The sequence below is a fragment of the Ochotona princeps genome, chromosome 6 (genome assembly GCF_030435755.1).
Source record: "Ochotona princeps isolate mOchPri1 chromosome 6, mOchPri1.hap1, whole genome shotgun sequence".
In the NCBI taxonomy this organism is placed as follows: Eukaryota; Metazoa; Chordata; class Mammalia; order Lagomorpha; family Ochotonidae; genus Ochotona; species Ochotona princeps.
The window spans coordinates 10582731-10609615 of NC_080837.1; the positions used below are offsets into that span (position 1 = coordinate 10582731).

Genomic DNA, 26885 nt, shown 5'->3' on the forward strand with positions numbered 1-26885 from the left:
GTAGTGGGCAGCAGTCCCATCTCTCAGGCATGCTGAGGCCCTGGCACTAACCAACCCAGACCTGCCACCAATGACCCCCGTCTGAGCACAGGACAGGCCCCATGCGGGGACTGTCAGCTCCCTAACTGGCTGTCCTGGTCTACCTTCTTAGCCCCAGTGCCATGGGGATTGGCAGCACTCTGTCAGTGAGCCACACAGCTTCCCAAGGCTGCAGGTGCAGCTGGAGGTCTCCCGGTACACAGGGCACACAGAGAGCAAGTGTGGGGACATGCTAGCATTTTACTACCCGAGTCCCCAGGCCTGGGACCAGTATGTGTCCGGAGCAATCCACACAGCTGCATTTACACAGCTGCACGCTGGGAAGGGGTGGGGCGGGGAACAGACAGGGTCGGGCTGCAGCCCAGCCTCGGGTTTGGAATGCAGATTGCATAGCTTGGTGAGACCCCGACTATTATTATTATTTTTTTGCACCTTGTCCTGGGCGGCAGCTGGGGGGCATCTGGCCAGCATAGCACAGCCTGTCACCTCTGTTAGCTGTCACCCTCCCAGGGGTGACATTTCTGGGTGGGAAATGGATTGGAGTACAAAGGTGGTTAGGAGAGTCCCTGGGAAGGTACTTCTCCAGCCCCCTCTTCCCTGGTTAGGTTTTTTTGGGGGGGGATTTGCTTTGTTTTTGCTGAAAGGGCCACAGGAAATGTTCATGGGTGTAGAGCCCCAGAGGCCCAGGCTGCTTTCCCATGGAGCTGGGCGCCATCCTCTCGTGCACATAGCAGGGCTGGTGCACACCCTCGGCCGCCTGTGTCAGCCAGCCGAGTCCTCAGATGCGGATGTGGAAGGTGCTGGAAAGAGAGAGAGAGAGCAAGTGAGCAGGCCTGGGCTGTACAGGTAGGTCAAGGCTCCTTGTTGAAAGAGCTGAGCAGGGACCCAGGCCATAGCCTGGCAGGGGAGGGCACACGCCAGCAGTTTCAAGGGGGGAGGGAGAAGGGACCGTCCAGGGGTTCAGCTTTCCGTCCCCCCATCATCTTTACACCAGGAAGCCCTTAGGATTGTTGTCAGGAAGCTGGGCCTGGCAAGTGACAACCCGTGCTTCCTGTCATGCATGCCACTGCTCACAACTGGCAGGGGATTGGGGAAGGCAGCCTGGCCATGGCCCCACCTGCAGTGCCTGGGCGGGGGGCGGGGGAGGCAGGACCTGAGGAAGTCAGGGGCCTTGGCGATCATGTCCTCAAAGTCGGCGAAGCCCAGCTTGCCATCACCATCCAGGTCGGCCTCCTCAATGACCTTGTCACACACCAGCACCACCTCGTCCTCATCCAGCTCTGACTTGGTGAGCCGCGCCAGCGTCAGCTCCAGGTCCTCCTTGCAGATGAAGTTGTCTGTGTTGAAGTCTGCCAGGCCACCAGAGAGAGAAAGAGACACTGAAGCGGGGCATGGGGTCTCCCCCAGGACCCCCTAGGAACTCTTGCCCTCTGCTGACTTCTTCCCCACCCCCTCCAGCTCCCCCACTCCTGCCAGCCTCTGGAGTCCCCCAGAGTAACTCCAGGCACACTCTGCAGTGAGGGGGGACACTGGCTCCTCATCCCTAGATGACAGGCAGGAAAGGGGGGATTCCTACACTGCATGTTCACAGCACCCCCACACCTCGCAATGCACTGGATCTACAGCCACACCCCCAAAACAGGCCTCAAAGCTGGGCTCCCTGGGAACTGTGAGTTCAGGCCACAGAATCCTCTTGTCCTTGGGTACTTCCAGAACAAAGGAGAGCAATGCCCCAGGAAGGCTGGGGCTTGGGGGACATTGCAGAGCCAACCATGTTCCACATCCAGCTAGAGGTGCAGCCACCTCCTGCAGGGCACAGCATGGAGGTGCAGACCCATGGCTACTGTCACAGCCACCCCAGCACTCAGCCTAACTACCCGGCCTCCCTTGGCACAGGCTCTGCCATCTGCTTGGGGCAACCTTCCCAGCCAGCTCCTGTTGAGAGTCAACCCTGAGCTGCAACACCAGCTCCCAGTGCTGGGAACCTCCTGGACATAGATTCCCCACCCCCGCTCTGCCGGATCACCGGGCAAGCTGTGCAACGGTACTGGGCCATGTGAGTGGTCACTCTCAAAGCCAAAGTCATCAGGCAGAACAACCACAACCCCCACCACATGGACAGAGAAGAGGGGTAGTTGGAAAGGTTGCCTGAGATGGCACCCCCAGCCCAAGCCCTCCTCAGTATTACTGCTGCAGGTTCAAGTGCCCGCCTCTGATGATGGGTCTCTGCCCTGGGCAGAAGCCTCAGAAACACCTGCTGGCCACCAGGTTCCCAAGACTCCAGCTGCCTTTCCCTATCCCAACCCCCCAGTCTGGGGCAGCAAGCTGGAAGCATGGAGCAGGGGGAATTGGGGATCCCCTTCCTATGCTCTTATCCTGATCGTATGCTCTGGGCTCCCCATCTCCAGCAAGTGACAGCCCCTCCCAGGAGCACCAGTGCAGGTGCATGCATACCTGAGTCTCAGCCAAATGATCTGAGATAAGAAAATGGAAAGACAGAGCCGGGAGTGCCCTGGCAGATCAGAGGTGCCCAGGACAGCTTTGCACCCCAGCTCTTCTAGCCCAGAATGGTGGCCTCGGCGTCCCCACAGGCTGGGCAGGCTTTCAGTGGCTGACGCACCCTTCGGCAGTGGAAGACACATGGTACCTGGCGCCCTCTGGTGGTTGGTGAGACGACAGCCCGAGGGTTGACTGGGAGGTGGGGAGGAGAGTAACCGGGATGTCCATTCCCACAAGCAAGCTCTGGGGACCCCGTTACCGTAGATCTTGAAGGCGTAGTTGGCTTTCAGCTCCCGGGGCGCCGACTCACACAGGACGGAAAACATGTCCACGAAATCGTTGAAGGTGAGGTTGCCTTCGCCATCCTCAGAGAAGGCTTCCACAATCCTCTCCTTAAAGGGATTCTCCTGCGAGGAAACGGCCATGACCATGGCCCAGTGCCCCGAGCCGGCCCAGTGCCCCGAGCCAGCACAGCCCTGGGCCAGAAGTCCAGGCCATTCTGAGCCGCCACTTCTCTGTCTGGAAAGTGGGCATGGCCATCACACACCAACTAACTGGGGTTGGGGGGGCTCTTAGAGAGGTCAGGGAGCTTGAGTATGAAGGTGGGGGTATGAGGCTAGTGCAGTCATTGTTATTACATCATATCATGCCACCTCACGTCATACCACACCATGTTGCATCACATCACATCTCATCATGTCACATCATGTCATATCACACCATGTCATGCCACAGCACATCATGTCACACCACCCAGATATGCAGGTTGTGTAGAATCCCCCACCCCATCCCCAAGGGACTCTGCAGGCACTGCCTCATTTGAGTCATGGGGTGCCAGAGGTGGAAGGGTTAGTCCTATGGCCCAGAGCAGCACACACAGGGGTTCCCATGTGCAGGACTCTGTCCTCAGGAAGGGAGGTGACAGCCCCAGGCCCAGGCAGCTATCAGTCCAGGCCATGTCCGGATAGAACCACAGGCAGAAGGCATGTCCCTAGGGACCCAGTACGTTCACCAAGACATGCAGCAAGGGCCACAGGGCAGGGCAGGTGCCAGGCCAGCCATCCACCAGCTTCTTCCTCCCACACCATGGCTCTCGGTCCAGCTCAGGGACAAAGCCCAAGATTCCTGCCCACGAGGGCCTCATGGCCTCTGGTGGCCCTCTTGAGCCTGGCCTCCACGCCCTCTCCTAAGCAGGCAAGCAGGAGCCTGCCCAGGGCTGAGCCTGGAGGGTCCAGAACTGAGCCTGAGCGCTCTGTGGCTCCGGGAACTGAGGTCACAGGGCACCCGCCCACATGCAGATGCACGCTTGCGGGTGCCCAGCCTGGCTCATACCCGCAGCTCCGGCATCTGGATGATGAGGCTCATGGGCACGTGTACGATGGGGCTCTTCCTGTAGTCCATGGGTACCAGGTTGGGGGCCAGCTCGTAGAACCGTGCGTGCAACCTTGAGGGGGAGGGTTAGAAAGAAAAGAAAAAAAAAAGTGCTGGTAGGGGTATGGCCCAGGTGAGGGAGACACCTGCTCCTTTGGTGGCCTGGGACCTAACACTGGCTCCCTCAAAAGTCCCTGCTTCTCCTCACTCAAGTGCCCACTGTCCTGGCAATGGACCCTACCCTAGAAACTGTCTCTAGTTTCTATTCCCACATACCATATCAGAATGTCAGTTCAAGTCCTGGCTACTCTGCTGCTGATCCAGCTCTCTGCTAACATGACCAGGAAAGCAGCAAGGATGGCTCAAGTACTTGGGCCCCTGTCCCCACAGGAGAGTCCTGGAAGAAGCTCCCGGCTCCTGGCTTCAGTCTGGTCCAGCCAGGACTGAATGAGGCCATTTGCAGCCTGAAACAGCAGATGGAAGACCTTTCCTTCTCTCTCTCGTTCTACTTTTCAAATAAATAAATAAGTACTTCTTATTTTTTTTAAGTTATGCATCATCTGTTAATGCAGGTGGTCCCTGGGAAGGGGGAGTGGAGAGGGATGACAAATTAGGGGCTAACTTTTACTTATTACCTTGTTTCTGAATTGTTTCCATTTAAAAATGATTAATTTAAAAAGATCGCTGAGTTTCAGACAAACATAGCTTGGTTTTAAAATTAAAAGGTGAAAGTCTTAGTAGAACAGAAACAAATGAATGTTCTGCTTAACCCTGTACACCAACACGGGTCCCAAGTCTTTCAGGCAGCATGCCCCTCGGCCAGATGGACAGGCCACGTCTAGCTCACTGTCCCTACACTGATGCCAACAGGGACAGCTCCCACCTCAGCGGCTCTGAGCAGCTGCCTGTGAGCGTGGGCGCACCATGTCACTGCTGTCCAATTCGCCTGGAATTCTATCCCCAGCCAGCATCACTGGCTTAGATGATGATTCAGTTTCAATTTTCATAGGAGATTTTTTTATCTTTATTTGAAAGATAATTACAGAGAGGGGAGACACAGAGAAAAAGATCTTTCATCTGCTGCTTCATTCCCCAAATAGCTACAACGGCCAGAACTGAGCCAAAATGAAGCCAGGAGCTTCTTCCAGGTCTTCCATGCGGGTTCAGGGTCCCAAGCACTTGGGCCGTCCTCTGCTGCTTTCTGAGGTGCATCAGCAGGGAGCTGAGTCAGAACTGGAGCAGCTGGAACTTGAACCTGAGCCTATATAGAATGCTGGCACTGCAGGCAGAAGCTAAACCTACAATACCAGGAAACTGATGCCCTCTGTTTAATTTTTTTTAGACTCCACCACATTTTTTATAGCTCTCCTACTTATTTTTTAAAAGGATTTATTTTTTTTTTTATTGTAAAGTCAGATATACAGAGAGGAGGAGAGACAGAGAGGATGATCTTCTGTCCCATGTTTCACTCCCCAAGTGAGCCACAACGGCTGGAGCTGTGCCAATCCGAAGCCAGGAACCAGGAGCTTCTTGCAGGTCTCCCACGTGGGTGCAGGGTTCCAAGACTTTGGGCTGTCCTCGACTGCCTTCCCAGGCCACAAGTAGGGAGCTGGATGGGAAGTGGGGCCACCGGGATTAGAACCGGCGCCCATATGGGATCTTGGTGCGTTCAAGGCGAGGACTTTAACTGCTAAGCCACGGCGCCGGGCCCTCTCCTACTTATTTTTGCAATTTGTCCTTACTAAGAAAAAGCAACTTCAAGTGTATGACAATTCAACATGTTCCAACTTTTTGATAAACACATACATGAAAAAAATGCTGGGGCAGGCATGTGGCCCAGCAGTTCAGTCACTGCTTGGGATGTCCACACAGTGCCTGGGTTCGAGTCCCAGCTCTGCTCCTGACTCCAGCTTCCTGTTAATGTGTGCCCTGGGAGGAAGCAGTGATGACTTAGGCAGTGGAGTCTTCCACTGCCTCCAGGGAGACCCGGATGGAGTCCCCACCTTCTGGCTTTGGCCTCATCCAGTCCTTGCTGTTGTGGGCATTTGGGGGAGTAAACCAGTGGATATAAACTCTTTTTTCCCTGTCTCTTTCAAGTAAATAAACTTTGTTTTTTTTTTTTTTAAGATTTATTCATTTTATTACAGCCAGATATACACAGAGGAGGAGAGACAGAGAGGAAGATCTTCCATCTGATGATTCACTCCCCAAGTGAGCCGCAACGGGCTGATGCACGCCGATCCGAAGCCGGGAACCTGGAACCTCTTCTGGGTCTCCCACGCAGGTGCAGGGTCCCAATGCATTGGGCCGTCCTCAGCTGCTTTCCAGGCCACAAGCAGGGAGCTGGATGGGAAGTGGAGCTGCCAGGATTAGAACCAGCGCCCATATGGGATCCCGGAGCATTCAAGGAGAGGACTTTAGCCGCTAGGCCACGCCGCCAGGCCCGTAAATAAACTTTCAAATAAGTTAGTAAAAATGCTTAAGCAAGATACCAGCACAAAAATTACCAAAAGCTTAACAGGCATTATATCTAGATGGTAGGATTATAGGCCCTAATTGCGGGTGTGTGCATGTGTTTGTGTGTGTGTGTGTGGCTGTTGTTGTTTTTCCTTTAACTGGCTTTATTTTTTAATTTTTGTACAATCATCATGTATTACATGTATAATTAAAAGGGACTACATAATGGAGCAGGTAGCATGGCTAAAGAGGCTAATACCCCACCTGTAAGCACTCGTATCCCATCCCATACGGACACTGGTTGGTGTCCCAGAGGCTCTACTTCCCATCCAGCTCCCTGATTTTGGCCTGGGAAAGCAGTCAAGTACGGCCCAAGTCCTTGCGACCCTGCACCCTTGTGTGTGGGAGACCTGGAGGAAACTCCTGGCTCCTGCCTTTGGATCAGCTCAGTTCCAGCCATGGCAGCCATTTGAGGAATGAACCAGTGGATGGAAGATCTTTTTGTCTCTCCTCTCCATAAATCTGCCTTTCTAATAAAAATTAGTTTCTTTTTAAAAAGTAGCAAAAAGTTTTTAAAACTAATGAGAAACAATAAGGTTAACCAACAGGCAAACACTTAGGACACTGGCTAGCTGGGCCTCTTGCTCCTGAGGACAAAGGCTGCACTCTGGCTGGGGAACAGAGTCTTATCATGGCAGGCAGGTGGTCAGGGGTGGGGAAGGTGCTGAGTGGACGCCCTGAGCTCTCGCCTACAGAGAGCAGGTGGCTGTACCAGCCCACACAGGCTCGATGTGGGGGTGCAAGAACTGCGCCCTGGAAAGTAACTAGATCTGTGACTCTGGTATCACTGCTCCTGGAGCTCAAGTTTCCTTCTGACCAGCTGCAGATGCAGGCAGCTCCAGTGAGGAGGGAGAGGGCAGGCCCCTGACAGGTCTTTGTGTCTTGGCCTCTCTGGGCTGTAGACCCCAAACTCTGCTCCCTGTCCCTGAGCCAGGACTGGGGCCGGGGGCCCCCTTGAAGGCAGGTGATGTGCAGTCATCCAGGCCACTACCCACTGAAGCTTGGTCAGCAGGCCAGAGAAGGCCACGGGGCTGAGCGTGGGATGAACTACAGTGGCCACACCTGGCCCCTCCACGGGTGCCGTCCTTCCACTCTGGGTTACTCTGGCTGCCAGTGTGGCCACTGGAAGCGCTGAGGGTGCCACGTGGCCGGGACTGGGTCCCAGGGCTCTTCTCTGCACAGCAAAGGCCTGGGCCCTGGGATTTCTATAATTGCCAGTCCAGAGGTGGAGCCTGCATGAACCAGTGTGGGCCAGGACAGGGCTTCACGAAGCAGTGTCCAGCTGCCTTCAGGAGCCCAGTCCCCTCTTTGCAGGACCTCAGGCCTAGCCTCGGCTCCAGTGTTGAGCTCAGAGCATGGGTGCAGGTGGTGCTGAAGGGACAAAGTCCAGCAGGTCAGGGCCGTCAGAGAGCCCCTCAGGCAAACTCCAAGGCCTCTCATACTGGATCTGACTCCTGGCCTGACCGCTGAGCCACTCCCCATCACTGGTGTGCCAACCTGTGGAGCAAGGCACAAGGACACAGTCCTGCTTCCCCGAGGGTCTCCCTGAGGCTGGCACAGCTGCCCATCCTGCCCTCCTTCATTCACCTGCTCTGTGCGGCTTACCAGGGACTTACAGGTGCCAAGTCCAGTGACAGTCACATGGGAAGGCTCCATCCTTGTCTGACAGCAAGTGCATTGGGGTTGGGGGAGGCTAGGTCCACAAGCCCTCGAGGCCCCAGGAAGCTGTGAGAGTGTGGGAGTGAATGCACAAAGGAGACATGGTGGAATTGGGCCAGGAGGGACCAAGCTGGGGGTGCAAAGGGGCACCGTGGGAGAGGGATGGAGGAGCATGAGCCAGAAAGGAAGTGGTGGGGAGAGGGCCCTCACAACAGAGGACAGATACAGCCAGGCTGAGTCCTGCCCAGGACTCCACGAGGTTAGAAGCAGCATCTGAATCCCCAGGAGCGACATTCTGAGGACCCCCACCTGCCTGCCTGTCTGTAAGGGAAGCCCCAGCTCATGTTGTCCTTTCCCAGCACTGCATCTCGTGTTGTGATTCTTGTGGTCTCAGAAAGGAGGGAGGGTACAGCTATAGCACGAACCGAAGCTCAGGTCAGAGACACCAGCCTGGAGGCTTGAGCCCTTGTCTGGCCTCCCTGAGTGGCAGTGCAGCCCGCGCCCTGGGCAGAGTGGTGAGCACAACTCCCTAGGAAAGCAGCCCCAGCCGCAGCCCCAGCCGCAGCCCCTGCTCACCCACCTACATCCAGGGCAGGTGATCTGGGGGCTGCCTGACTTAGAGTGCCACTTGATAGCCCAGACAGGGGCCCAGCGGCGCCCTGGGATGGCTGAGAGAAAGGTCCCTTGTTAAAAGGTGTGGATGCGGGAACAGGTGCCTGAGTGACCCAGCACGCAGCAAGACCTCCTGCTCAGCTTGCTAGCAGGAAGGGGAGCCAGGGGAGGTGTCAGGCGCACACAGCAGCCCAGGAAGTGGAGTTCTTCCTTGCCCATTCCCCACCATGCCCCGCCCCCCCAATCCCTCCTTCCCTCCTCAAAGGGGTGAGCAGGACACGGCACTTACTTGAGGATATCCTTCTTGTTGAAGAAGGTGCAATCCTGCAGAGGGAAACATACACACATACACAGTGGTTGCATGGCCCTTGTCCCTCCCTCAGACACACCTCCATGCCCTGGGGCCTCCCAGGCAGCTGGGGGTGGGGACAGCTGTAACCCAAAGACAAGGAATTCTAGAAGGCTTGGAGAACATCTCTGGGCTGGGCCTGGGGAATGCGGTACATGGGCTGAGGCCAGGGCAGCTGGTGAGTAGATTTTCACTGGGTTCCCAGTGACGGGGGAGAGAAGGGGAAAATGATCATTCCATCTGAGTACCCCCATCCTGGTGTGTACAGCAGGCGGACCCCTGCTCACAACTCAAAACAGCCTGTTCAAGGAGTCAGCTGCTGCGGGTCTGTGAAGCCACCACCATCGGTCACACAGTCAAGCCTCGAGGGAAGTGCTGTGTGAACCGCCCAAACGTGAAAATCATTCCCGCCTTTGCCCACCATGGTACTGAGAAGGTGGCCTCAGAGGCACACTGCAGTACCCAGAGCCTCTGGGGTCTCCCGGGGGCCACGTGCTGAGCAGGGCCAGCTCAGCCAAGGGCAGAGCAGAAGTGCAGACAGTCAGGCCGGCCCTGGATGAGCCCCCGACGCCATTGGGCACCAGGACAGTGACGTTGTACTTTGGGGAGGAGCCCCCCTCCCCAGAGGCACATCCCCCCTCCCCAGATGCACACAACAGCTGGAATGCCACAGCAGCTGGGGGGATTTCTGGGCCTCATTGGTGTGTCCTGAGACACCGGTTGCTTCCCACGGTACCTTGTCCTTGGAAACACAGGGACTTCTTGTGGGCTGGAGCCAGGGCAGGGAGAATGGCTGGCTTTGCCTTTGGCTATGGGTAGCAATTCTGTAGGGCCCAGGAAAGATTCAGCAGCACTCCCACTATACCCACACACATGCACACACATGCACGCACACACACACACACACAGCGCCAGCCTAGTAGGGTAAGACTCAGGTTGGTGCCCTCGGTGGCTGATTTCTCCACAGACCTCAATCACCTGCTGAAGAGGGCAGGCGTAGTGTCACAGAGTTAGGTTCAGTCTCTACTTGTATTACTGGTGTCCCACATGGGAGAGCCAGTTCAGTCCTGGCTACTTCTCTTCTGATTTCAGCTCCCTGCTAAGGTGCCTGGGAAGGCAGCAGAAGATGCCACAAGCGCCTAGACCCTTGCTGTTCACCTGGGAGACCCCAAAAGAATTCCTGGCTCCTGGCAGCCATTTAGTGAGACAAGCTCAGCAGAAAGATGACATGTCTCTGTATGTATCACTCTGCCTTCATAATAAATAACAATAATTTCAAAAATTAAAATACTAAGGGCCAGTGCTGTGGCACAGCCAGTCAAGCTGCCCCTAGCAATGCTGCATTTTCACATGGCCATCCTGGCTGCCCCACTTCCCATCCAGCTTTCTGCTTGTGACCTGGGAAAGCAGTTGAGAATGGCCCAAAGCCTTGGGACCCTGCACCCACATGGGACACCCTGAAGAAGTTCTTGGCTTCAGATCGGCTCATCTCTGGCCATTGCAGCCACTTGGGGAGTGAACCCGAAGATAGATCTTCCTCTCTTTCTCTCTCTGCAACCCTTTCTTTCCAATAAACAAATGAATCTTTAATAAATACATAAATCTTAAAACCCTCTATCAGGTACAGGCAGTCTGGCCAAGCCTTCCAGAGGCAGACTTCCCTCCACCCTGTCCCTGATCTCAGACACGCCCCTCACAGCAGGTGCCTGGGCCAAAGGCACCAGCTTCCCTGGGCAGGGGGAGGACCAGCAGGAATGCTAATTCTCAGGCTGTACCCTGGATCTATTGAATGAGAAACTCTGGGGAGGGGACAAGAAATCTACATTTTAAAAAATATTTATTTTATTCATATTTGAAAGAACAGTTACAGAGACATTTTCCATTCACTGGCTCACTCCCCAAATGGCCACAACAGCCGGAGCGGGGCCTATCCAAAAGCCAGGAGCCAGGAATTTCTTCTGGGTCTCCCACATGGGTGCAGGAGCCCAAGCACCTGGGCCATCCTCTGCTGCTTTCCCAGGCCATAAGCAGGGAGCTGGATCAGAAGCAGAGCAGCTGGGACTAGAACTGGTACCCATATGGGATGCCTATGTTACAGGTGGAAGTTTAGTCTACTACGCCATGGCACCAGCCCCAGAAAGCTGCATTTTTTTTTAACATCCATCATATATATAACGGCTAAGTACAAACTTAACATCAGAGTTTCTATACTGTTACATCTTGTTTAGCATTAACAGTCATAAATTGATAAAGTATTTTGGGGGGAAGAAAATTAAGCCACAATTTAAACTTCGCAGTATATAGTGCTTAAGCATGGTTTTACAGAACTTTGCATTTTAACAATTGAAGAATAGAAAAGTTTTAGGCAGATGAGCAGGGAAATCCCCAACAACTCAGTGAGTGAGGAAGAACTTAACCCTACATTCTACCTAGTAAAGTCCAGGAGAAGCTATTTTAAATAGGGAGCCTGACCACTAAGTACAGGCTGAACGATTATAGGCTAGTTGGCCCTTTCCCTGGCTGTTCCAGCCTTTCTATATCTATATCTGTGTCTCTCTCTGTCTATCGGAAAAGCCAGATGGGAAGCCTGATCAGTAAGGTACAAGCTGAATGATTATCAACTAGCTGACCTTTGTTAGTCTCTGTCTATCTGAACTAATTTTGGGGCTCACAAGCAACCCTGATGGTCGGTGTAAGAGAGGCCTGGGAACCAAGGCTGGAACTAAATAAGGACCAGAGAAAGCTCTTCTCCTGAGTCCAAAATGAGATTTACAACCCTTTTATCTCTGAGTACCACCCAGGGCTCCTGGCTGTAGTTCTGATGTCACCAGACCCTATGAGAGTGTTTGGGGCTGCTACCATTCGTGTGGGAAATCCAATAGGAAAAGAGTGACCTCAGAGTTCTCAGCCTCCGAAGGCATCCATATTTCCTGTGATCTCCTAGGCAGTCGGAATACGGTTCTCGGTGTCCATACTGACAATCCTTCATGAAGTATCCATCGTTTTTGTGGCGAAAGCACTTGGGAGGCCTCTGAGAGTCTCCGAGACCTCCTCTTATCCTCCTGTTCCACCCTGAGATCCCCTCCTGCTCTGTACACACAACCTCCTTTTAAGAGAGTGTCAGGGTTGTTCTTGGATCCCACCACACAAGAAATCTGCATTTTAAAGGAGGCTTCCAAAGCTGCTAACCTCTGCTAAGGTGTGAGGTCATCTGCTCTGGGGCAGTCACCGGGGGAGAGGTATTCAGGAAACCTGTGCCATATACCTGACTCTCAGCAGACCCTAACTTAGGCATCAGTGATCTTGACAGCCACCTTGCATGCGGCCTAAGCTGCACACCACATCAGGTGATGCGTGACCATGCACCTGGCACACAGGCTTCTGAATATGCCCATCACCAGCCCACAGGGGAAGCTGATATCTCCCTACTCCTGAGACAGGCCCACTGAGGCTCGGTGAAGTAGAACAGCTGTGCCCTGGGACTGAAGGCCATGTCTGAGCCCTTCCTGATCACAGTCCCCAACTGGCTCTGCTCCTCACTCCAGCTTCCCGCTGCTGCTCACCCAGGGAGGGAACAGGTGACAGCTCAAGTCTTCGGGTCCTGCTGCCCACGCACTTTGTCCTGGTCCAGTCCCAGCTGTTGTGGGGCATTTTGGGAGTGAATAAGCAAATGGAAGATCTCTCTGTCTCTCTTTGTCCTCTTTCAAATCAATAAAATATATAAAGATGGGCCTGGCTTGGTGGCCTAGCGGCTAAAGTCCTCGCCTTGAATGTGCCGGGATCCTATATGGGCACCAGTTCTAATCCTGGCAACTCCACTTCCCATCCATCTCCCTTCTGGTAGCCTAGGAAAGCAGTCAAGGACGGCCCAAAGCTTTGGAACCCTGCACCCGCATGGGAGACCTGGAGGAAATTCCTGGCTCCTGGCTTCAGATTGGCACAGCAACAGCTGTTGCGGCCACTAGGGAGTGAATTATCGGACGAAATATCTTCCTCTCTGTATATCTGACTGTCCAATAAAAATAAAATAAATCTTTTAAAAATAAATAAATAAAGATGACATAGCTTGCCAGCAGCACAGAGGTAGAACTCCTGCTGGTCATACGCAGTCTCATCTAGACTTATAGGAAGAAGCCATCCTCCTTCCTGAGCCTCACATCTGTAAAATGGAATAGTGGGGGCCAGTGCAGTGGTGTATCAAGTTGATCCTCTACCCTGCACGTGCTGGGATTGTGTATGGGCACTGGTTTGTGTCTTGGCTACTCTACTTTCCATCCAGCTCCCTGCTTATGGTCTGGAAAACCAGCAGAAGACAGCCCAAGTGTTTGGCTCCTGCCACCTATGTGGGAGACCCGGATGAAGCTCCAGGTTCCCAGCTTTGGCCTGGCCATTGTGGCCATCTGGGAAGTGAACCAGCAGTGGAAGATTTATTTTTCACTGCCTCTCCCTCTCTTCAAATAAATATATTTTTTTAAAGTTTTCAGAAAACAGAAATAAAAAATCAGTTTGATTTAAATTTGTTAAGTTTTAATTATTTATTATTGCAAAGTCAGATATACAGAGAGGAGGAGAGACAGAAAGGAAGATCTTCCATCTGATGGTTCGCTCCCCAAGTGGCCACAACAGCCAGAGCTGAGCTTATTTAAAGCCAGGAGCCAGGAGTCTCTTCCAGATCTCCCACGCGGGTGCAGGGTCCCAAGGCTTTGGGCCGTCCTCGACTGCTTTCCAGGCAACAAGCAGAGAGTTGGATGGGAAGTAGAGCTGCCAGAACACAAACCAATGCCTATAGGAGATGCTGGCACTTATACGTGGAGGGTTAGCCAGTTGTCCCAATGTGCCAGCCACCATGCCTAATTTTTTCTTTCTTTTTATTATTTATTATTTTTACTTCATTAATTACATTGTATTATGTGACACAGTTACATAGGTACTTGGGTTCTCCCCACCCCTCCCAAAACCCTCCCAAAACCCTCCCACCATGGTGGATTCCTCCACCTTGTTGCATAACCAACCATGCCTAATTTTTTCATCATACATACCTTCCACTTTCTTTCTGAAAATCTCTTGTATGCATGAATTTCAATCTTTTTGTTTTTGGCATCAAAATTAACTTATAGGGTAGGCATTCAGTGTAGTGATTAAGACGCTGTTTGGAAAGTCTGCACAACACACTGAAGACCTTGTGTTGGGGTTCCAGGTCCCCTCCACTCCTGGTTCTAGTTTCCTTCGAGGAGCACCCTGGGAGGCAGCAGCAGCGATGGCTCAAGCAGTCAAATCCCTGGCACCCTCGGGGGAAACCTGGATGGAGCTCCTAGCTCCCAGTGCTGGCCTGCCCCAGCCTGGGTTGCTCTAGGCGTTTGGGGAGTGAGCTGGCTATCTCTCAAAGAAAATCGACTTAATCTTCTAACTGCATTTCCACTTACTCTCAGACTCCTCTGAGAGCAGAGGATCAGAGCCTCACGTGCAAGTCCCAGCTCCGGGCAGGGTGGTGAGACAAAGGAGTGGGAGGGACCTGGTGGAGGAGCTGGGCCCCTAGGACCCAGGCAGCTGGAAACAGGACAGTGTTTGCCCAGTGGAGAACCCTAGAAGGCTCCCCAGGTAGGACTTGAGTCCTGCTCCAAGCCTACATGCGTTCTCTCCCCTGCCCTGGAGGCCTTGCCTCCTCCAGCTCATCCAAATCCTTACCTTTCTCCAAAGTTCTTGCAGGCGGGCTCCCTGCTCCTGCATCCCACACTCCCCGGGAGCCAAGCCATAGCCCTCAGTAGCTGGAGCGGAAGCAGCTGGCTGCCCAGCACAGCAGCCCTGCCTCCGTCACTGCCAGCTGACCACACATAGCGACAAGTGAAGTCCACAGGGGTCTCGGGGGCTCCACTCCACAGCCCAGACACACAGCATGGCTGGGTTAGTGGTCACTCCCACTATAAAGGTGAGGCCCAGAAAGACCTAGAAGGTAGGTCACACACAGCATCACATGCCCTGCTGCCACCTGAACTTCAGGAGTGCTGTCTGGAGTTCCCTGCAATCCTACAGCAAACAGGACTTGCTCACTCATTCTTTCATTCAACATCCTCCAAAGCCTGGGCAGAGGCCATCCAAGGAGGGAGCAAGAGAGAAAGCCCAGCACACATCCTGGGATTATGAATGCACCACAGGCACCTGGGTACCTCCCAGATGAACGGCTGGTGGGTCAGGGAGGGGAGACTGGGCCTGGGCAAAAGCAGATGAGGAGGGGAAGGAAACACAGCAGGAGAACTGGCCAAGGCAGCATGTGCTCACTTAGAAAAGGAGCTGCCTTGTCATGCTGGAGGTCACTCCAGGAAGCACGTGCAGGGTCACCCAGTCCCTACCGTTGGCCCAGGGCTGGCAGATTGGGGAGGCAGTGGAGGAGGGGAGTGGTCTTAGGTTTCACGGCTCTCATTTCTCCCTCCCCTGCCCCCACCAGCTTGGTGAAGGATCAGAACCCAACACTGGCATCGGCTCCAACGGGTAACCCAATGCCAGGCCAGTCTGAGTAGGAACTCAGGTTCCCCTCCCCCACAGGCTGCCTGGGCCTACCTCCAAGCTTTCTCCAAGCTGTCTCCATCCCTCACCTGCAATACCTCCCTAAGGGTCCCAAGTGGACAACAGCCCCCCCACCCCATTTTCCTGGAGCCTGGCCTGGGGTTGTCCTGGTTCTGACCCTTGCAGGCAAAGCAGAAGCCCCTCATCAGCTGGCCTCTGCTCCTGCCTACTGATGGCTGCAACTGGGATACGCTCCAACACCTGCTCCATACTGGGGCCCCACTGGATGTCAGCATCTGTCTCCTTGAGCTGTGGTACTCGCCACCTACCTCCAGCCAAGCCAGCACCTCCGTTTCCTATGAGAGCCTCTGATTGGGCAAGGCACTGCCTGGCTCCCCAGCCTCAATTCACTCCTCTGTAAAACAGGGTTTAATAATCGCCCTCCCCATGCTGATGCAATGAGAAGATGCAGAGAGGGCATCCACCACACACAGCAGGTGCTCCCTAAACAGGACCCTGCTCTTCCTCTTCCTGGGTGGTGGTGGGGAGAACTAGGAAATGATCAACAGCCAAGGCTTGCAGAGGGGCAATTTAGCTTCACTCACATTAGAGGCCTCATCCTGCCCACTTTCCTCTGCAAGGGTAAGCACTCATGAAGGCAATAGGCCACGATGGAGACCCTGCTGAGGGACCTTTCACCCAGGTGCCCAAGGGACCCATCACAGTCCCATCCCCCTGTGCCTGGAGGCACGCAGGAGAACCACGAGAAGGGAGAGAAGTGGGGCAGAGTCTGGCAAGTTCAGGGGTCAGTGTTGCCAGCTGTTCCCAGCCAGCTCCATACAGGGCTCAGGGCCAGCCTGGGGTCGCCTGGACTTCATCCTGCTACCACAGAGAATATTTTGCAAGGGTGGAAGGCAATTGGGGGGTAGGAGGTTCCAGGTTTGAGCAACTTGCCAGGAAGCCCTGAAAAGGGGGAGGTCGGGGTGGGTAGCAGGGGCCAGGGCAGGGAAGCTCCTGAGCGTCCGGCTCCAGCTCTCTACATGCATCTGAGGGCTACAGCGATCCTGATCCTCGCAGTCGAGTACTTCAGCCAAATTCTGGGAATAGGGCAGGTGTCGACCAGGCGGGACCAGTGAGATTCGGGTACATCCCAGGGACAGGAAGTCAGACTGAATACTCCGAGCAAGGCGCACCTTGAAGAATCTCCCAATAGGGAAACAGACTCGGCAACGTGTGGGGAGGAGATCCCGGGGCCAAGGTCACGCTGAACGCCCAGGGAGGACGTGCACCGGTGCTGGGAGGCCTGGGCGTCCTGCGGGCGCGGCGGGCTGGCTCACCTGGTAGTTGTCCAACTGCTCCTCGGTGAAGATGGTCTGCTTGTTCCCCATGGTGGCTCCGTCCTCGCGCGCCCGCTCGGGCGCAGCCTCCCATCCGCGCCCGCCGGACCCCCGCTGCCCTCGCCGGCCCCGCGCCGGGCAGCGCGTCCCCCGGCGCCGGGACCCGCCGCCTTGCCCCGCCTCGGTCCGCGCGCGGCCCGCCGGCCCGGAGGCGCGCTGGGGAGCCGGGCGCCGCGGAGACTCCGCCTCCCGCGCGCCCCGGTCGCGCGCCCGTCGCTGGCTGGGGGCCCTGCCGCGGGGTGCCCTGGCGGGGAGGCACTGCCCGCGCGCGGCTGCCCCGGGGGCGCCCCGTGCAGGCAAGGACCCACTCAGCGCTTTCGATCGGCACCCGGGAAACGTCAGGGCGTGGCTCTGGGACCGTCCCCTGTTGGTGTGCCGCGGGGCGAGCCTGCTCCCCCTGGCCCCGGGACCGCGGGGGTCAAGAGCTGGCATGTCCTCCTCTCGTTTCGTGACCTTGGACAAGCTCATTCTCCTGGCCCAGTTCCTCCTGCTGAAAAGGAGGGAGTTGGCCACCAGGGCCCAAAGCCAGAGTGGCTGAGGCAGCGGATCCTGACCGTGGTCCAGGACTACAGAAAGGTTGAGAGGAATTAAAGGACTTGGCGTGTCCAGAGAAGTGTGACAAGGGCCAGGACGCCCGCTGGGGGCATGTGTCTTGTCCGGAACACGCCATCTATCTGGCCTAGTGTTTTACTTGTTGCTCCAGATGCTCCTATTTCCAAATGCGAATGCCTGGGTTCAACGCTTGGCTCTGCTTCTGATCCAGCTTCCTGCTCTTGGGAAACAGCAGGTGATAGTGCAAGTTTGTGGCCCCTGCCACCTCCTGGGCTTTGGCCTGGCCCAGCCCCGGCTCTTGTGGGTATTTGGCCAGTGGATTTACTCAGTGGACCAGCAAATGGGAGATCTCTGTCTCAACTAGAGAATAAATATTTTTGACAAATACGGTGGTTTTTTAAATTTTGTTTTTGTTTTTGTTTTCTTCCTTAGGCTAGAATCTCTGGAACCCCGGAGGAGGCTCTGAGTGAGTGAGTGAGTGAAGGGTGGGGCTTGAAAAATCTACATTTCCGATAAGTTTCCTTCTTCCCACCATTACATCGTGGAAAATTTTCAAGCTGACTTTTGTGGGGTTCCTTGGGACTAAGTCGTTTTCTCTCCTGCCTGGAACTGTTGGTTGGAACTGAGAACAGCAGCCTCCAGCCTCACAGGCCGTCATGTTTAAGTCACAGGGGTCCTCGGAGACATTCAGTTGCTGTCGCATGGGCAGGAAGCAATTAAGTGACCCTGGGAATTGTCCAGCAGCCTTCCGAGGCCACCTCAGCCTTGTTCATTCACAGTGGATGCGTGCTGCAAGGCCCCAGAAATGCCAAGGATATGAGAGAGTTTGCAAGGCCTTCAGAAAGTTCCAGCTGTGCCTCCCTGCTCTCTCACACTGGTGCTGGGGAGCCCGGAGCCCTTCCCAGACCCCAAAAGGCAGCCCTGTTCCCTTCTCAGATCCTGAGTACTCAGATCCTGCTCTGGCACATTCTTACTCAAGTGTTCACCTGCTGCTCATTTGCATACCCAAGTGTGGCAAGCGGAAACCCAGAACCTCTATAAAGAGGCTGTGTTTTCAGGGTAGGGAACCCCATCTTTAAAAGGAGACACATGAAAGCTACTTACTTAGCTAGAAAATTTCATTTAAAATATCTTTGGAGGAGCCAGTGTGATGGCTTAACTGATTAATTATCCATCTGCAAGTGTGGACATTCCATATGGTTCAAGCCTGGCTACTCCACTTCTGACCCAGCTCCCTGCTTATGGCCTGGGAAACAGTGGAGAAGGCCCAAGTCCTTAGGACCCTGTGCCTATGTGGGAGACCCAGAGGAAGCTTTTGGCTCCTGGCTTAGGATTGGCTTAGCTCCAGCTGTTGTAGCATTTGGAGTTTGAACCAGCAGATGGAAGATCTCTATCTCTCTGTAAATCTTCCTTTCCAATAAAAATAAATAAATTTTAAAAAATATTCTAGTTTGATCAACTATGTAAAACATCATCAAAAATAATTTTTAAAGCATTTATTTATTTTTATTGCAAAGTCAGATATACAGAGAGGAGGAGAGACAGAGAGGAAGATCTTCTGTCCAATGGTTCACTCCCCAAGCAGCCGCAACGGCTGGAGCTAAGCCAATCCGAAGCCAGGAGCCAGGAGCTTCTTGCAGGTCTCCCACACGGGTGCAGGGTCCCAAGGCTTTGGCTATCCTGGACTGCTTTCCCAAACCACAAACAGGGAGCTTGTGGATTGGAAGCGGGGTTGCCAGGATTAGAACCGGTGCCCATTTGGGATCTCAGCACGTGCAATGTGAGGACTTTAGCTGTTAGGCCACAGCTCTGGGACCCCAAAATTAAAATTTGAAAGAAAATCCTCTAGGTGGGGGTGGGCATTTGGCCTAGTGGTTAAGATGCGCAGATTCCACATTGGAATGCTTGGGTTCAACTCATAGCTTTCCCAGCGCCAGCTTTCTGTGGATGTGTGTCCTGGGAGGCAGCAGGTGATTGCTCGAGTAGTTGGGTCCCTGCTGTCCATAGCAGAGAGACAAGGATTGGGTTTCCAGCTGCTGGCTCTGCCGCCTAAACCCCAAGTCCTCATCCGGTGCCAACATCCTGGGAGTGAACCAGCAGAAGGGAGCTCTGCTTGCCCCTCAAACCAATAGACAAGTTTACTTGTTTACAACAAAGTCCTGTTCGATGACAGTTGTTACTGCCCTCATTGAGGCCCTCCAAATTAATTTATTGTCATTGAAATGGTAGAGTTCCAGAGAGGAGAAACAGAGACAAATCTTCCATGCACTGATCTACTCCCCAAAAGGCCACGATGGCTGGAGTTGAGCCAATCCAAAACCAGGAACCAGGAGCTTATTCTGTGTCTCCCATGCAAGTATAAGATCCCAATACTTTTTGGGCCATCCTCTTCTGCCTTCCCAGGCCACAAACAGGGAGTTGGATGAGAAACAGAGCTGCCATGACACAAACCAGTGCCCATATGGGATCCCAGTGCTTGGAGGTGGAGGATTAACCAGTTGAGCCTTTGTGCCAGGCCCGAGGCCCCTTCTTGTGAATTGTTAGAATGACACAAGAAGGAGAACCCTTAACTACACTTCCCAGATACAGATGATGCTCTGCCAGCTCCGAGGCAGTGACCTGCCTAGCATCAGCACCTGAGGAAGCAGCAGTACGAGGTGCCAACCTTGTGCTCTGATTCCCCGTCCTCAGTTTTATTCATCTGCTCCCAGAGGTGTGTGTGTTTGGAGGAAGGAGAACCTTGATGGCTTACTTACCTGCCTCCCAGGATTGTGCCAGGTGCTGTATGCATGCTGAATGTGACTACCGGCAGGCAGCTCCCAGGTCCTCAGCATTGGCTGTCACTGTCTCATTTCATAGAGGAGGAAATAGTCTTGGAGAAGGTGACTTATCCATGGTCACTCAGCTGGTAACAGATGGGTCTAAATCTGGGCCCTTGGCTCTGTGGTGTTGCTGGTAGAAAGCTACTACTTGTAGTGCCAGTTTGAATCCTGTTTGAGTATTGATTGCCCCACTTCAAATCCGGCTCCCTGCTAATGGCCTGGAAAAGCAACAGAGGATGGGCCAAGTCTTTGGGCTGCAGTACTCACATGGGAAATCCAGAACAGCTCCTGGCTTTGACCAGCTCAGCTACAGTTGTTGCACCCATTTGGGGAGTGAATCAACGGATGGAAGATGCAGAAAATGTCTTTCTCTTCACTCTGCCTTCCAAATACATAAATCTCTCTCTCTTTTAAAAGATTTATTTATTTTTATTGCAAAGTCAGATATACAAAGAGGAGGAGAGACAGAGAGGAAGATCTTCCATCCAATGATTCACTCCCCAAGTGATCACAACGACCGGTGCTGCGCCAATCCGAAGCCAGGAGCCAGGAACTTCTTTCTGGGTCTCCCATGCTGGTGCAGGGTCCCAAGGCTTTGGGCCGTCCTCAACTGCTTTTCCAGGCCACAAGCAGGGAGCTGGATGGGAAGTGGAGCTGCCAGGACTAGAACCAGCTCCCATATGGGATCCCGGCGCGTTCAAGGCGAGGACTTTAGCTGCTAGGCCACGCTGCCAGGCCCAAAATAAATAAATCTCTAAAAATAATAATAATAAAATAAAGGGGGACAGACTCCTGGTGGATTGCACTCTTATGAATGATGCAACTCAGCAATGCAACTACAAGCAGGGAGAGTAGGTATTCATTAGATGCCAGCTGTTTACATCTCCCTCTTTTTTTCAAAGATTTATTTATTTTTATTGGAAAGGCAGGTCAGATTTACAGAAAGAAAGAGAAACAGAGAGAAAGATCCTCCATCCACTGGTTCACTCCCCATGTGGCTGCAATGGAGAAAGCTGAGCTGATCCAAAGCCAGGAGCCCAGAGCTTCTTCCGGGTCTTCCACGTGGGTGCAGGGTCCCAAGGCTTTGGGCCGTCCTCGACTGCTCTCCCAGGCCACAAGCTGGATGGGAAGTGGGCAGTCAGGATATGAATCAGCAGCCTTATAGGATACTGGTGCTTGCAAGGTGAGAATTTAACCATTGAGCTATTGCACAAGCCTCATGTTTTTATTTCTGACTCACACCTGGGAAGTGATCTCAAAAACTGGCAGGAAGACAGGAGTAAATGCAGCCAAGTACCCAGTGAGTGAATCAGACAGGAAGGAAACACCATTGGTTGGAGGAAGCATGCCAAATCTAAGTGCATCCTTCGCTCCGTGGGGCTTCTCCTTAACCAGCTCCTGGCCTCTGTGATGCAATGTCATCAAACGCCAGTTGTTCTCTTAGTGTGACCTGGATGGTAGAGACATGGTGCCCCGGGCCCGAGATCTGGATGGTACCACCTAAAACCAATGACATGAGGCCACTGCAGTAAGAAGATGGGCGAGGAGACAAGTGTCCCTGGCGCCTAGATCCTTCCCACATGGCAAGGTCCCAGGTGGCCTATTTACTGCCAGGGAGGTGTGATAAAGGAAGAGCGGTTTGGACTGAAGGCTTGTCACACTACTCCAGGGAAGGGTGCAATCCCAGGCTTTGATGCTGAATGGTGTGTGTGTGTGTGTGTGTGTGTGAATGAAGGTGTTCATAAGCAGACCTTATGCCGACCTTAGAACACAGACACTTCTACAAGGTCAAAGTACAAGGATGTTTTGGGGACACATTAATTTTTATTTTACAAGGAACATTCAGGAAGGAGAAAGGAAAGCAGCATGGCTCACAGCTGCTGAAAGGTGTCAATCAACAGATGGATGGTATCAACACACTGTCGTTTTGGCATGCAGCAGAATTAATACAATTTGACAGTACATGCCTACCGAGTCAGGGAAAAAAACCCCAGGAACCCCATGAGCTGTATGGTTCCCTTTCTATTGACTGCCTGGGGGCAAATATGTAGACACAGAGTCCATGGGCGGAGGTAGCAGCGGTTGGAGAGCGACCTACAAGGGAGGCCTTTCAGGCATCTGGAACAGCAAGTGCCAAGGTGGGAGAAGGCGTGGCCCGTTCAAAGAACAGGTATGCCTTGAAGGGGGAAGTGACAGTGAGAAGAGGCATGGCAGGACCACAGCAGGCAGGGACCTTTGGGTCACTGGCTTCACATCAGCCTTTACCTCAAGAGAGACAGGCCACAGTCGGCCAGTCATGGGCAGAAGCTGGCGGATCTGACTTAGGTTGCAGCAGAATTCTTCCGATGAGAGACGGAAGATGAACGGGGTGAGGGGAGAAGCTGCTGCAGGTACAGGCCAGTGATGACCCCGACCTGAACCCTGAGTGTTCCACTCAGCTCTGTGTCATACTGTTGCCCTGGGAGGCAAGAATTGGATTTGCCTGGGAGGGGGTATATGGGTGGGGTCGTGGGAGGAGGTTGGTTTACCTTTAGTGCTGGCTCACACATAGAAAGAAATTACAGCAGGGCATGGGTGACCTTCTACATTTTATTGTCCCCTCATTCCCAAACATGTAGCTGTAAACATTTGTCAAGATCCTGAGGAGTCTTCACAACGACCACTACTGTGGGTACACAGTGTTCACTCCATTTATTTACTCCAAAGTACAGCATAGCTTCCTTTATGAGTCAGCAAGACCTTGTTTGCTTTTCTTTTCAAGGGGACCAGTGCCAGTATAGTATCCTAAGCTTCCACCTAAGGCACTGGCATTCTAAATGGACACCTGTTCAAGTTTCCGCTGCTCCACTTCCGATCCATCTCTGCTTACAACCTGGAAAGGCAGCAGAGGATGGCTTAGGTCCTTGGGCCCCTGCACCTATGTGGGAGACCTGGAAGAAGCTCCTGGTTTCAGATCAACTCAGCTCCAGCCATTGTGGTCATTTGGAGAATGAACCAGCAGATGGAAGATCTCTCAGTCTCTCCTCTCTGTAACTTTGTCTTTTTTAGTAAAATAGATCCTTTTAAAAAATGATAGATGATCTCATTATGGCTTTGCATGTGCTGATTTTTTTTTTTCTAAGAGAGGAATTCCTGGGAAAGGCTTTACTGGGTGAAAGAGGAAGACTGTGGCTCTTGGTACATATTGCTAAAGTCTTTTCCAAAACAAGAAGTTTTGAAGGTCAAATTTAGAGAGTAGGGCCCAGCATGATGGCTCAGTGGCTAAATCCTCATTTTGCATATGCTGGGATCCCATATGAGCACCAGTTTGTGTCTTGGGTGCCCCACTTCCCATCCAGCCCTTTGCTTGTGGACTAGCAAAGCAGAAGATGGCCCAAAGCCTTAGGACCCTGCAGCTGTGTGGGAGATCTGGAAGAACTTCCTGACTTTGGATCTGTTCGGCTCTGGCTGTTGCAGCCACTTGCAGAATTAGCCAGCGGATGGAAGATCTTTCTCTGTAAATCTGCCTTTCCAACAAAAATAAATAGATCTTTAAAAAAACATTCAGTGGGTAACAGTTTCACCATAAATCAAGCAGTGTAGGACATCAAAACTTTTTTACTTAAAAAAAAAAAACATTTTAGCGCCTGGCATGGTAGCCTAGCGGCTAAAGTCCTCACCTTGCACACCGGGATCCCAAATGGGTGCCGGTTCTTATCCTGATGGCTCCTCTTCCCTTCCAGCTCCCTGATTGTGCCTTGGGAAAGCAGTCGAGGACAACCCAAAGGCTTGGAACCCTGAACCCACATGGGAGATCTGGTAGAAGCTCCTGGCTCCTGGCTTCAGATCAGCTCAGCTCTAGCCATTGCAGCCATTTGGGGAGTGAACCGTTGGGCATAAGAGCCTCTCTGTCTCTCCTCCTCTCTATTTATTTTATTTTCCAATAATAAATAAATAAATCTCTTTTAAAAGACATTTTTAAAAAGTACATTGAAAAGATTTGCACACATTTTATTATGGCAAAGGTTAGACATTTAAAAAAATATTTTTGATGATGTTTACGTAGTTGATTAGGATGGGAAAGGTCGAGGATTGGGGAAAGTGGGTGAGAATCTTGTTTCTAAATTTTCTTTTTCCTGTATCTGGAGGAAGGGGAGATCAGGGGAGAAGTCGCACTCAGCCTCCCAATCACCTCAGTGTCTGGGGATGGGGAATAGTCGCCTGGTATCACCCTAGGGTCCCCAGTGTGGAGCATGCTCAGAGGGTTCTGCTCAAGTGGTTTCGATAGTTCTGAAATGCTGTTGATCTCGCCACTCCAAGGATGAGGAAATCCTTCCAAGATTCATTGGCTGACATGGTTGACCTTAGAGTCTCCATTCACCCAGAGATTGTCAACACTTGGCTGGGATAGTTGACCAATCTGCTATGCCCTTCTTCCTCTGCTATGGTACCAGATGTCCTCGGCAGGCCTCGATGGATTGCCATATTCTCTTTGTGCATCTGAGTGTGCCATCCACTGCTCTGTCTAAGCCACTGAGGTGGCCTAATTCTGACACATGCACTCCATGGTCAGATCACAGATCCTGCAATTCTCCTCATTTTTGGAGTTCGGAGCACAGTGGTTCAGTTGGGGGATCCCCAAAGAAACCTTGTCTGAGGTTATCCCAGACCTGACTTCTGTGTGTACTTGTTGTATGGAGTCCAGCTCAGCCCATCATCCACATCAGCATATGTACACATTGGTAGTTGAAATTGCTGGTTCAGTTCTGTCTCCAGTCCCATCTCTTACATAAACCAACAGATGCTGCAGCCTAGCCCAACCCTGCCCACCACTCACTCATGGCTTCATGTATACCAGCGGGAGCTGCAGCCTAGTCAGAGTGATCCAAATAACCTCCAGGCCTGTCCCCAGCCCTGGTTCCTATGTTTGCCAGTATGTGTGGCAGCCTGGACCATTTTGTCCTACATCCCATTCAGCTCTCATACATGTCCATGGGCATTGAAGCCTAGCTCAACTCAACAGACTCAACTATCGAGACCATACTCATGCTGGCGGGTACCACCGCCTATTTAGCCAGGCCTGCCTCCAGCCCTGGTTCTCATGCTCACCAGTGAGAGTTGTAGCCCATCAGGTGCCCACAGTTCTCCTACTGGGTCCACTCCCAGTCCTGGATCTTGCCCTTACTAGGTGGCTCGGTAATCTAGTTTGATAGGATACCCCCCAACCCCGCCGTCACAGTACTTTCCAGCTAATGCTGCGGCAAAGCTCAACCAGCCTGTACCTACTCTGGCTCATGCAGGCACCAGTGGATAGTCGGTTAGCCCAGACTGGCTCTCCCCTAACCCTGTTCACATGCAGGCCAACAGGTGTTATAGCCCTGCCTAGCCTGTTCTGCCCCTGGTTCCAGTTCTCACGCTCAACAGTTGGAGGCTCAGCAGAGGACCCTCCTGCAGCCCCCCATTGGGCTTGTACCCTCCGCCAGCGTCTCCTGTATGATGGTGAGTACTGAAGCCCAGCCTGGCATGGCCCACCTCACCTCAGCATTTGTTGGTGGGTGTTGTAGCCTGACACAGCCCAGTTTGCCCCCAGTTCTAGCTCATGCTGGTGGGTGCTGCAGCCTAGCCCAGCCTAGCCCAACCCAGCCAGCCCAGAGTCCCAGCTCTAATGTGAATTAGTTGGCATTGTGGCCTGACCTGGGCTATCCTGCACCCTGTTCTGGTTCTCTGATATGCTGGTGGTTATTATGAACTGGCCCAGCCTGGTCTATCCCCAGATCTGACCTCCACATATGCCAGTGGGTACTCTAACCTGGCCTGGTCTAGGCTGCTCCCAGCCTTGGTTCTTGTACTCACCTGCAGGTACTGCATTCTTTTTCTTTTTTTTTTTTTTAAGATTTTATTATTATTGGAAAGCCGGATATACAGAGAGGAGGAGAGACAGAGAGGAAGATCTTCCATCCGATGTTTCACTCCCCAAGTGAGCCGCAACGGGCTGGTGCGCACTGATCCGATGCCGGGACCAGGAACCTCTTCCGGGTCTCCCACACGGGTGCAGTGTCCCAATGCATTGGGCCGTCCTCAACTACTTTCCCAGGCCACAGGCAGGGAGCTGGATGGGAAGCAGGGCTGCCGAGATTAGAACCGGCGCCCATATGGGATCCCGGGGCTTTCAAGGCGAGGACTTTAGCAGCTAGGCCACACCGCCGGGCCCTGCAGGTACTGCATTCTGACAGAGGATTCCCCAAGCTCCTTTATCAGGTTTCCTCCCAGTGGCAGATCTCACATGCACTGATGGGTCCTTGGCCCAGGCTGATTTAGTTCATCTCCTATCCTGGCAGGAACAGTGTCCTATCTCAACCAGCCCACACCCATTTTGGTTATTACTGTTGGGTGCCTTAGCCCAGCCACACCTGGTCCACGCACAGACACAGTTCTCACATGGTTCAGCAGGTGCCAAGACTTCGCCCAGCCCATCCTACACCTACTCTGGCTCTCATGAGCACCAGTGGGTACTGGAGTCCAGCCCAGTCTGCCACACCCCAGACCCAGTCCAAATCCATGCCGAGGAACACTGCAGTCATATTTAGC

At 53.2% G+C, this 26885-nt stretch overlaps 1 protein-coding gene across 2 annotated transcripts; it reads right to left on the minus strand.

The window, feature by feature from the left end:
• Positions 1–451: 451 nt before the first annotated feature.
• CIB2 (calcium and integrin binding family member 2) lies at positions 452–17101 on the minus strand. Of its 2 annotated transcripts, XM_058665561.1 has the most exons (6): positions 16885–17084; positions 8987–9021; positions 3871–3982; positions 2798–2945; positions 1193–1388; positions 452–839 (listed from the first exon to the last, which is right to left on the minus strand). In XM_058665561.1, exons 1-6 carry the CDS (start codon positions 16933–16935, stop codon positions 818–820), a joined length of 564 nt encoding a protein of 187 aa, XP_058521544.1. In that variant the 5' UTR covers positions 16936–17084; the 3' UTR covers positions 452–817. The 2 variants fall into 2 exon arrangements, with proteins under 2 accessions (XP_058521544.1, XP_058521545.1); XM_058665562.1 differs by lacking the exon at positions 8987–9021 and having other exon boundaries at positions 16885–17101.
• Between the last annotated feature and the right edge of the window lie 9784 nt (positions 17102–26885).